General features: G+C 36.4%; 1 protein-coding gene and 1 pseudogene across 1 annotated transcript in view; one reads left to right on the top strand and one right to left on the bottom strand.

Moving 5' to 3' along the window:
• The window catches only part of ADAMTS20 (ADAM metallopeptidase with thrombospondin type 1 motif 20), a 168136-nt gene that overhangs the window by 123528 nt on the left and 32272 nt on the right, over nucleotides 1–12336 (bottom strand). The window contains exons 5-6 of the mRNA XM_021704883.1: nucleotides 1293–1376; nucleotides 663–787 (exon numbers count right to left, since the gene is read on the bottom strand). Coding sequence (XP_021560558.1) covers nucleotides 663–787; nucleotides 1293–1376 — 209 coding nt within the window. The remainder of the gene's footprint in view (nucleotides 1–662; nucleotides 788–1292; nucleotides 1377–12336) is intronic.
• Nucleotides 4374–4567, top strand: LOC123324918 (annotated as a pseudogene).

The following is a 12336-nucleotide window of genomic DNA, read 5'->3' as shown; positions in this document are numbered from 1 at the left end:
ATTTCGGAGTCTGTCCCTTAAGTGGAAGAATTATTTCCTTTTGTCAACCAACCAATCCTAAAATCTAAATATCCTGGTAGCCATCAGTGTTGCTGAAGCAAAGGCATGAATTAACAATATATAGTGGTGCTTGTAAAATGCACAATCATTTTGTAATAACAGAAGTTGTTTTCCTTAAGCAGGTTGAGAAACACCCTCATAAATGCAGTCTAGTAATTAAGACATGTATTGAACATCAAAACACAGATTTTTTTTTTTAAAGTACAAGAAGTCCAAAAAGTAGACAACCAATTAAATTCAAAAGCTCTTCTTCCCAAGCAATTAAAATATCAAGTGGGGAATGAACATAACCTATATTCAGTTCCACAATTATGTTTATTTGCAATTATTTTTCATAATTCTGTCCCTAAATAAGGAAATTATTTTGTTTTGGTCAATCCATTACTCAACAACCTAACATTGCTAATTTCCTAAGGAATCAACTAGCATTCTGGTCTGCAAGAATAATGTTTTCATACAATAGTATCTTTTGCAATACAAGTTCTCATAGAACACTTCTGTGTATTATTGATAAAGAATTAAGGTAACAAGAAGTATCAGTGATCATGCAGGAGAGAAAGGGTAAACAACTGCAGTTGGAAGGGTTATTTCTAAAACTGTACCTAGTGATAAGAACAGCAGTGTCATGGTGAGAAGGGTGAGCATCATCAAGAACATTCTGAGTTTGTTGCCATAAACAGAAGTTACGCAACGTGGTAGCTGCATTGTAACTGATGACTGGTCCTTCCTACACAAAAAAATGAGCAATTCAATATTACATTAAAACATCCATAGCCCCTTTTCTCCCCAAGTTTGTCAGCATCCTTGCAATTTATTAAATAGCATTTTCAGAGGCAAGTGAAGTGGCATTTCTCCCTCGTATTTATTCAGGAATATTTTAGCAATACTTAAGACATGGTCAAAAGGGGATCTAGTGAGAACTTTTCAATGTAACCATCCAATACTGAGGATCAAAAAACTTCTAAAAAACTGTATTTTAAATCCTTCAATGACAGGATTATAAAAGGAATACCTCATTGTTTTTAAGCCTTAAGTTTTTAAGGTGTTTTTATTACTTCCTTTCTTTTTGTTTCCATCACAATATAAAAAGTTAATCTCACTCCTTTTCAAATCAAGTTTTTAAATGTAAATTTTAGGAATATCTCATTTCCAATAACAATTTTGTGATCTATATATATTGTTACTAGAAGCCTACTACAATTAAGATTACTAACTTCAGGCCTGTTTCTTACCTGTTCATTATGAATTACGACTAATTTTACAATTACTATGTTGATAAGATTTCCAATACTTGAGTCCTTGTAGATTGCTGCAACCTGCAAGGAAAAAAATGTAGGATTATCTGGATTGTAGAATGTTAAGCAGCACCGGAGTTTACTTCTAGTTCTTAATAGAATTGTACTTAATTAATACTGTGCTGTGCTATAATGAGAATATGTTCTATCTTCTTAGTGTTAAAGTCTTATTACATATGCTCTTCTAAGACAGTCCTTTAGATGTTGTAAATTTTGATGTAATAACTGCTAATAAAATTATACTGAAAGTGTTTTATTTAAAAAGTGTAGGATTAGATGCCTAAATGAGTTATTTCTTCTCAAACATAAATTGAAACCAGTCCTAGAACATCAATTCTCTGATTCAGCCGCATGCTGGAATCTCCTATGGGCCTTTTCACAAATCCAGACGCCCAGGCCACATCCCTTACAAATTAGATCAGAATCTCTAGGGTTGAGATGCAGGCATCAGTATCTTTTAAATTTCCCCAGCATTTTTTAATGATTCCAATGTGAACCTGAGCTTGAGAACCAGTATCCTTTAAACCTACTACTGAGATCAGCGGCATACCCTCGAGCTGATCAGAAACGCAGAATTGCAGGCCCCACCCTGGACCAGTGAATCAATCTGCATTTTAACAAAGTTCTCAAGTAACCTGACACTGAGAGCTTGGAAAATAGATGATTCAGCAGGAATTCACTTCATTCTGTGTCACAATCCATAATTTACACAACCATTATTCTCCATAAAAATATATAAGTTTTACCTATTTTTCTGGTAGTTTTACCTAATATTTTCCACAATGGCTACATATTTCCAATTCTGAGTATGCTTATAATTTTTAATGGTTAGCACTACTGGAATCCATGGAAACAGATTCATCCAAAAATCACATAAGGAACCCTAGAAGAGGTCACAGGTCACAACCTGGTCTTTAATTCTCCAAGACTGAAAAAAGCAATTCTATGAGGCCCTCTCCATGGGCTCAGTTTGTGATTCCTCGTTAAGGTGCTAATTCACTAGATTCATCTCCTCTACTTGTAGCCATCATAAAGGTTCCTCTGCAGTAGTGGTTTCTTCCACATCCAATGCCTCAGGGTCTTGCACTCCTTCAGAGACATAATCCCCTCAGGACCCAGGCCACCCATGTAATGAAAATTTTTTCCAAAGATAGGCAGTAGTCTCTTTGACAATGACCTCAGTAACATCTTTCTTGGTAAGTCCCCTCGGGCAAGGGGAAAAAAGCAAAACTAAACTACGAGGAATACACCAAAATAAAAAGCTTTTGCACAACCAAGGATACCATCATCAAAATTAAAAGGCAACCTACTAAATAAGACGTTTGCAAATGATATATTCAATGGGGATCAGTATCAAAAATATATAAAGAACTTAAAAACAATCTGATTAAAATAAGGCAGAGGACCTGAATAGACATCTTTCCAAAGATGACGTACACATTGCCAACAGACACATGAAAATTTGCTCAACATCACTGACCAGGGAAATGCAAACCAAAACCATAAGATATCAAAAAGACAAGAAATAAGTGTTGGTGAGGATGTGGAGAAAAAGGAACCTCTGTGCAGCATGGATGGGAATGTAAAGTGGCTACAATCACTGTGGAACAGTATAAAGGTTCCTCAAACAATAAAAATAGGAATACCATATGATCCAGTAATTCCACTACTGGGTATTTACCCAAAGAAAACCCTAATTCAAAAAGATATATGCACCCTTATGTTTATTACAACAGCATTATTTACACTAGCCAAGATATGAAAGTAATCTAAGTGTCCACTGATAGATGAATGGTTAAGACACGGTATATACGTAACAGAATATTACTCAGCCATAAGAACAATTATCTTGCCATTTGTGACAACATGGAGGAACCTAGACTATAATGCTAAGTGAAATAAGTCAGACCAAAAAAGACAAATACCATATGACTTCACTTATACATGTAATCTAAAAGGCAAAACAAAGCATTAATAGACTCATAAATACAGAGCACAAACTGGGGGTTGCCACAGGGGAGGGGGTGGGGAATGGGCAAAATGGGTGAAAGAGAGTGGGAGATACAAGTTGCCAGTTATGGAATAAGTCATGGGGATGAAGGGTACTGCATAGGGAATACAGTGAACGGTGTTGTAAGACCATTGTATGGTGACAAATGGTAGCTAAGTTTGTAGTGAGCATAGCATAACACGTAGAGTTGTCAAATCACTCGAATCACTGCTGTACACTTTGTCAACTATACCTCAGCTTAAAGTTTCTGAAACCTGAATCACCATCTCCCGGACCACTACCCAAACCAAGATAGCAATTGCTTGAGGAGTTACTACTTGTCTCATCTTTTTATAAATGTTCAGCATCTACACCCTGCTTTGTTGGCTAGCAACCCAGAGAGCTAAGGAAGACATGGACCCTGACCTTCTGAAGCTTAGAATTTGCTGGAAGTACTAGCAGCCAAGGCGGTTTCAATATAACTGAATAATATACATGGTTGCTGCTGTTTTGCTACGTGGAGTACAACCACAACCAGAGCCCAAAGCATCTCTGGAAATGCGGACACTGTAGGGTCAGCATGGACTTCAATACACATTCCAGCACCTTTTCTGTTGCTTTAGCTGCACGGCCACAAATGTTTACAATGGTCTACCAATGGTGGTGCCTTCAGCTCTGGCAGTAGCCCTTTTTGGCAAAAGTGGGCATCTTGTGGGGTTGAGAGTACGTTAAAACAGGGACAATCAAATGGTTGGCAATTTCAAGCAGGTCTGTTAACGCTGCAGTACTGCTCACTTGAAAATGGGAGCTGTGGAAATTTGTAGCTGAACTGATATTTTCCATGTAACTTAAAAAAAAATACTTATCTCCCAGGGAAAATAAAGTATACCCATACTTGTAACTACCGAGTTATCCTCTGATTCAGTGAGTTTAAAAGTGGATGTTTTTCTAAGTCAAATTACAGAGTAAATAATACACCTCAAAGGTATGCACAAAGGCTCTCCCCGCCTTGAAAATGAAGAGTTGTGAGCTTTGCACAGTGGCAGTATCGTAGCCAACGAAGTTTATCTGCGGCGCGATTACTGCTGATTGAAAAATGAACAGTTGTGAAGACTTCTATGTCACAGGAAACCATGCATTCCCAGTTACACCACAGAGAAAAAAGCTTAAGTACTATGAAGTATCTACATAGCTAATTTCTCTACTCATTGCCCCAAAGATGTTGACTATCAATGACAATCCGGATATTTTAGTATCAGCTACGAAATACATAGTCTTAAAAATATTGAGTTTCAGAAGGAACCAGATACTGCACCTGTAACGTCTCTACAAGATGTGGCATATAGATCTACAACGGAATATAACTCAGCCATACAAAAGAATGAAATCTTGCCATTTACAATGACATGGATGGAGCTAGAGTATTAGGCTAAGTGAAATAAATCAGTCAGATACAAATACCGTATGATTTCACTCAAATGTGAAATTTAAGAAACAAAGTCGGGGGGGGCGGGGGGGGGGAGGCAAACCAAGAAACAAACTCTTAACTATAGAGAATAAACTGATGGTTACCAGAGGGGAGGTGAGTGGGGGGATTAATGAGCACACTTGCTATAATGAGCACCGGGTGTTGTATGGAAGTGTTGAATCACTACATTGTACACCTGAAACTAATATTACACGGTATGTTAACTGGAATTTAAATGAAAACTTAAATAAAACCTTATTCTTTGAGAGGCAAAAATTATAAAAACAGAGGGCTCAGCTTAATTCTTCACACACACCTCTCCCCCAAAAACTCAGATGGATATTTTGCTTTTATACTAAAATGGTATCATGAAGTAATTAAGGGTATCCTATTTAATTGTATGCATTTCCCACTGTATGTGCTGACCATCATCTATGTGCTCATATTCAATATATGTATCTTCTACTATATTTGGATATTTAAAGGTTTATGGTATAACTATTCAATTAAATGGAATCGTGGAGCAGGCAGATGACAAGGCCCATTTCATTACTCAGAGGCTTTTCTAATTGGCATGTACAATGTGCTTCTCTCATTCCCAAACTACCACCCCATATTAGATTTCCATGATGGTAGGGTACCATGTTTGCTACTTCTTCATGAATACATTTATAAGTTTATTGGTTTTAGCTCTAACCATTGTATCTATCTTAGGGAATTTCAGCATTCCACTCTAAGCCCTTCTAATTAGCTCTTGGTACAAAAATTTCTTTCAGAACCCTAATGTGTTTCATGACATTGCCCTGCTATGGTCACTTGACCATGGCCTCAGAGAACTGTTATGTAGTCAAGAGACCCTGGTTTCAGTTCTAGCTCTATTACTAGTTACAAGGAAGTTTCTCAACTCTAGAAATGGGTCTATCTACTTTTTGTCTCAATACCTGCAACCATGTTGAGGCACGGAGCACCCTTGGTCACAATGCCCTAGCGTATTTAATTAGTATTTACCAGGTGCTGTTGGGGGAGGAGTGTAGAGGGCATTTGTTCTAAAGAACAAAATCATTCCACAGTTAGAGAAATGTTGAGTAAAAAAGTTAAGTAGCTATCTTCAGGGTCTTGAATAGGCTAACATATACACATAATCTAGTGAGAGGTGTTATTTCACACAAATGCTTGAACATTATCTTCCCCTTCTTGCTATGGAGAGTGCTGCATTTTAGAATTTTTATTGATCTAATTAAAATGTATTGAATCTTTCATTCTTTAAGTGTTTGTTCTTCTGGCATTATCAGGTTTATGTTTCTTTACAGGTCTCACAAAACAGTAATTCACAGACATTTATCAAAAAAAGGTAGAGAAGAAATGATATACATTCTATTGTTTAAATATTAAGAAAATTCTAGGCAAAATACACTTCATGCAAATCATGAAGTTACTGTCACCATTAACTGACCAACTATTTTGAAATAATTTGTATATAGAGCTTCAGCAAATGTACATATATGATATGCTTAGAGGCTATCTTCACTTTTATCATTTTTGCCATTTTTGAGATAACTGACATATTAGTTTTAGATATACAATGATTTGATATATGTAGATATTGTGAAATGATCACATTAAGTTAACATCCATCACCACAGTTATAATTTTTTCTTGTGATGAGAACTTTTCAGATCTACTCTAAACAATTTTCAAACATAAAATAATCACCATGTCAACTATTCACCACGCTGTGTGTTACACCCCTAGGACTTATAACATCAGTGAAAGCAATGATATTAAGTCAGCGTAACGCAAGTGAGGGTTTTAGTTGATAAATGCCTCTATTTTAATAAACAGGGCTAATTCCTGATGATCACATGGTACTCCTTAAATTTACCCTATTAAATCTGTAAGAAGGTGAATATTATAAAGTCAAACCTTTGTGAACCCAATGGAGTATAGAAGACCCTGACCTAGTAAATATTTTCAAGGTTTATTAAATATGTCACTGAATATCAAAGTAAGTCTGTTGAAGAAAGTAACTCCTCTAGATGACAATTACTTTGGTACTTTAATTATACGTAAATGCCATTTTAGTCAAAAACTGTCACCCAAATTCTTTAAAGATAAAAGCTCTGGTATAGAAAATAGTTGAACATCTCTGATCATTTAACACTCATTTCATTAGACACGTTATACACAATTCTGTTCTTTCCGGTTTTAATGTTGAAATCACTCTTTAAGATTTTATTTATTTGAGAGAGAGAGCATGAGCAGGGGGAGGGGGAGGGGCAGGGGCAGAGGGAGCAGACTCCACGCTGAGCAGGGAGCCTGATGCAGGGCTCGATCCCAGGACCCTGGGATCATGACCTGAGCTGAAGGCAAACAATTGACTGAGCCACCTAGGTGCCCCTTGAAATCACTTTGAATAAGAGATCACTACACTATTTGTACAGCACTCTAGTGAATTAAATCACACAACATTTCTCTATCACTGTACGTAGACATTTTGTTAAATTGTTGAAAGTAAAGAAAAAGTTTAAGACACTACAAAGGTTAACTTTGTGCAAGATGGTTAACGGTAGATAATCCTCTCTCTAAATGATGTATATAATCCATTTGCTCAGTGTTGAAGCATTCAGCTATTTCCCCTATCTGGAGCCAACACACAAAAACTTTTTTGTGACTTTGAACTCTTAAGTGGTTCACAATTATACTTCAAGTCTAAATCACATTTTCTTGTCTTTTTCCTAAATCACTATCACCAAGAACATTACCAATATCCTGTGTGTGTTTGAATAAATGCAGTTAATACCTTCTTAAAAATGAGGACAGAATGTGCAAAATCTCAACAGCTCCTTCCTCAGTTGGAAACATCCGTGTACACTTACTTGGAGACAGCATTCCTCTTACCTCTTCAGAGCAATTTTGGGAAATAGAATTCAGTTGTGGAGATAAAACAAGTTGAACTAAATTTGACCAGCTCTATAAGGTGTGCCCAACGGTCCCAGTTTGCCTAGGACTACAGGGTTTCCAGGGACATGAGTCTTAACATCACAACTAGGAAAGTCCCAGGCAAAAAAAGGAGAGCCTGTCATTCTTGCTCAGAGTTTCCTTTCGCGTGGTTTATATCTGCAGGTTTTTATCTGCAAATATAATTGTGATCACGGCTTTTCACTAATATATATATATGCAGAAAGTCTGCTGACTTTCCTGTATCCTTGTCTGAACATTCTTTAACTTTTTATTTAAAATTCCAGTTAGTTAACATACAGTGTACTATGCTCACCACAAGTGCTCTCCTTAATCCCCATCACCGGTTTCCCTCATCCCCCCAACCCACCTCCCCTCTAGTAATCATCAGTTTGTTCCCTATAGTTAAGAGTGTTTCTTGGTTTGCCTCTTTATCCCTATCCTCATTTTTGTTTCTTAAATTACACACATTCTTTTAATGAAAAAGGTAATTTATAAATCACCTGAAATTTGACCTCTGAAGAGGAAAGAAAATATATACAAAACCCAAACCACCTCAAAAGAGAGACTCTAAATTTTTCCTCCTATCCATCTACATTTGGAATGCTTCCCTCTTTCCTAACCCCACTGTGGTCCATCTCCTTGTGAATGAGAGCTCAACACAACCAGCTGACTAGATCTATAAACTAATCTTCAATTGAAATTGGCCGTCCTAGTGGGACTAAGAACCTAGAAAGTGATACGTGCATACATTGGGCTACTGTTTCAAGCAGTCTGAGAAGCTGATTTACTTTCTATGAAGTCAAAAGATCTGTTTTGCCCTTGATGAACTGTGGCCTTAAAACTCCCACGGACAACTTCAGTAATCTCCAGGTTATGTCACAGTATCTTCCAAACAGTGATTATATTGATTTTTATGTGAAATACAGGTAACAAAAACTCTTCTGAGGATGCCATTATCACCAAAACTGCATGTAGCTATTCCAAAATTTTTTCAATAAACATTCCTCTTGTTCTCCTTTCCTCCTTCTAGTCCATATTTCCATAGCACAGGTATCAAAGTTGCCCATCATTAAGCAGTCTTCACAATCTGATGCATTTACAAAATCTAATATTTTCCTTTAGTATCCCTACCCTCTTCCCCACAATTTTCTTAATGAATATCTCCTTTAACCATTTAAAATTACAAAGTTTATCCTATACTGGTCCATATAATTGATTCAATATCCTATATTATCAACAAACATCCTCTGTGTCCGTGCTCTTATTAGAATCCCCTCATAATGATCATGCAACACCCACATGTAGATAATTATACATCTAGATAATTACACATTTAATTACTTCAGATTCAGAGGTAAAAGCATGTTATCAGGACAAATTTCTATTTATAGCTCTGTTTTGATTTTAAATTTCAAGGCCACAAGTGTCCATTTTGTACAATTTCAGAAATCATTTTGAATCATCTGTTTTTGGGGTCTATTACGATGTCATGCTTTCTGAAAAAAAAGTATTACTTTAATCACTATTCATTCTATCTTTCATTAACTACTGGATGCCCACTTTGTACCAGATACTGTGCTTAGGCAACAGGGGCCATGTATTCTTAAGCACATATAATCATAAGAATTTAAGGTGAAATGTTATATATAAGGAAAATAACAGGGTCTTAGTTTCTTCAAGTCAAAACGTACTTAGCTGGGCATTTCTAGCTAAGAAAAATTTACAATGGCCAATAGATGTATCCTGGCCAAGTCTGTTCAATCAAGTGGGCCTGAATTCCCTACATGTGAATAGAGGTACGTCTAGCCATTAGATAAGTTCCAATACCCTAAATCTATATAAATAAGTGACTAATTCATTAACTAAACCAGGAGACTTCTGAGCACAAAAGGGGGGTGGCTTTTAGTAATTACTTCAAAACAGGCCTAAATCCAGAAATGTCCCAGACAACAGATTTAAGTAGGTGTATGTATAGAATCTTGTATAGGTCCTTCACTAGGACTATAATTCTGTTCCACGGATATGCCACCACCCCTGCTCAACAGAGATGTTAATATCAGATCAAGAGCTCTCACAGCTACAGTGATCTTATGTTCCAAATTTGCTAAAGCAGCTCTCAGTAATAATCTATCCTTTTATCCCCATAAATACATTTACAATTTAAAATATCACTTCTCCCAATGAAAATGAAGACAATGGTCCAAAATCTTTGGGATGCAGCAAAAGTGGTTCTAATAAGGAAGTCTATAGCAATACAGGCCTACCATAAGAAGAAAAATGTCAAATGAACAACCTAAGCTTACACATAAAGGAGCTAGAAAAAGAAACAAAACCCAAAACCAGCAGAAGGAAGGAAATAAAAATTAGAGCACAAATATAGAAATTAAAAAAAAAAATAGATTAATAAAACCAGGAGCTAGTTCTTTGAAAGAACAAAATGGATAAGCCTCTAGTCAGACGCATCACAAAAGAGGATCCAAATAAAGTCACAAATGTCACAAATGAAACACCAACACCACAGAAATACAGTTTTAAGAGATTATAAAAAGTTATATGCCAACAAATTGGACAACCTTAAAGAAATGAATTCCTAAAAAACATATAACCTATCAAAACTGAAGCAGGAAGAAATAGAAACTTTGAATAGACTGATTACCAGGAATGAAATTGAATCAGTAATCAAAAAACTCCCAACAAACAGAAGTCCAGGACCAGATGGCTTCACGGGTGAATTACAAATATTTAAAGAGTTAATATCTATTCTCCTCAAACTATCCCAAAAAATAGAAGCAGAAGGAAAATTTCCAAATTCATTCTATGAGGCCAATATCATCCTGATATCAAAACCAGATATCAAAACCAGATAGAGATACCACACAAAAATAGAACCACAGGCCAGTATCTCTGATGAACATAGATGCAAAAATCCTCAACAAAATACTACCAAGCTGAATCCAACAACACATTTAAAAAAAAAAAATCATTCACCATGATTAAGCAGGATTTTTTCCTGGGATGCAAGGATGGTTCAATATTCGCAAATCAATCAATGTGATACATCACATCAGTAAGGATAAAAACCATATGATCATTTGAATAGATACAGAAAAAAGCATTCGACAAAGGAAAACATCCATTCATGATAAAAACACTTAACAAAGTAGGTTTAGAGAAAACATTACCTCAACATAATAAAGGCCTTATATGAAAAACCCACAGCTGGGGTACCTGGGTGGCTCAGTTGGTCAAGCATCTGACTTCAGCCCAGGTCATGATTTCAGGGTCCTGGGATCGAGCCTCATCTTGGACTCCCCATTCAGTGGGGAGTCTGCTTGTCTCTCTCCCTCTGCCCCTCCCCCTGTTTGTGTGCTTGCTCAAATAAATAAATAAAATCTTAAAAAAAAGAAAGAGGAAAGGAAAACCCACAGCCAAAATCATACTCAATGGGGAAAAACAGAGCTTTTCCTATAAAATCAGGAACATGACAAGGGTGTCTACTCTTATTACTTTTATTCAACATAGTACTGGAAATTCTAGCCATAGCAATTAGACAACAAAATAATAGGCACCCAAATTGTTAAGAAGTAAAACGTTCACTATTTGCAGATGGGGTGATACTATATATAGAAAACCCTAAAGACTCCAAAATACTACTAGAACTGATAAATGAATTCAGTAAAGTCACAGGATACAAAAATCAATGTACAGAAATTTGTTCCATTTTTTTTTTTTTAAAGATTTTATTTATTTGACAGAGAGAGACATAGCGAGAGCAGGAACACAAGCAGGGGGAGTGGAAGAGGGAGAAGCAGGCTTCCCGCAGAGCAGGGAGCCCGATGCGGAGCTCAATCCCAGGACCCTGGGATCATGACCTGAGCCGAAGGCAGACGCTTAACGACTGAGCCACCCAGGCGCCCGAAATTTGTTCCATTTTTATACACCAACAATGAAGCAGCAGAAAAAGCAAGAAAATAATCCCATTTACAGGTGTTCTAAAAAACCAAATATCTAGGAAGCTTAACCAAAGAGATGAGAGGTCTATACTCTAAAAACTATAAAACACTGATGAAAAAAGTTCAAGAAGATCCAAAGAAATGGCAAGGCATTCCATGCTCATGGACTGGAAGAACAAATATTGTTAAAATTCCTATACTATCCAAAGTAATCTACACATTTAATGCAATCCCCATCAAAATACCAATGGCATTTTTCACAGAGCTAGAACAAAAAATCCTAAAATTTGTATGGAACCACAAAAGACCCTGAATAACCAAAGCATCTTAAAAAGAAAAGCAAAGCTGAAGACATCACAATTCCAGACTTCAGGTTATATTACAAAACTGTAGTAATTAAAATAATACAGTACTGGCATAAAAATAGACATGTAGATCAACAGAACAGAAAACCCAGAAATACATCCACAACCATATGGTCAATTAATCTTCATCAAAGCAGGAAAGAATATCCAATGGGAAAAAAATCTCTTCAACAAATGGTGCTGGTTAAACTGGACAACTACATGCAAAAGAATGAAACCAGATCACTTTCTCACACCATGCACA

This window comes from Neomonachus schauinslandi, chromosome 5, assembly GCF_002201575.2.
Source record: "Neomonachus schauinslandi chromosome 5, ASM220157v2, whole genome shotgun sequence".
NCBI classification, from domain to species: Eukaryota; Metazoa; Chordata; class Mammalia; order Carnivora; family Phocidae; genus Neomonachus; species Neomonachus schauinslandi.
The sequence above is the reverse complement of the archived record's forward strand: the minus strand, read 5'-3'. Positions and strand labels throughout refer to the sequence as shown.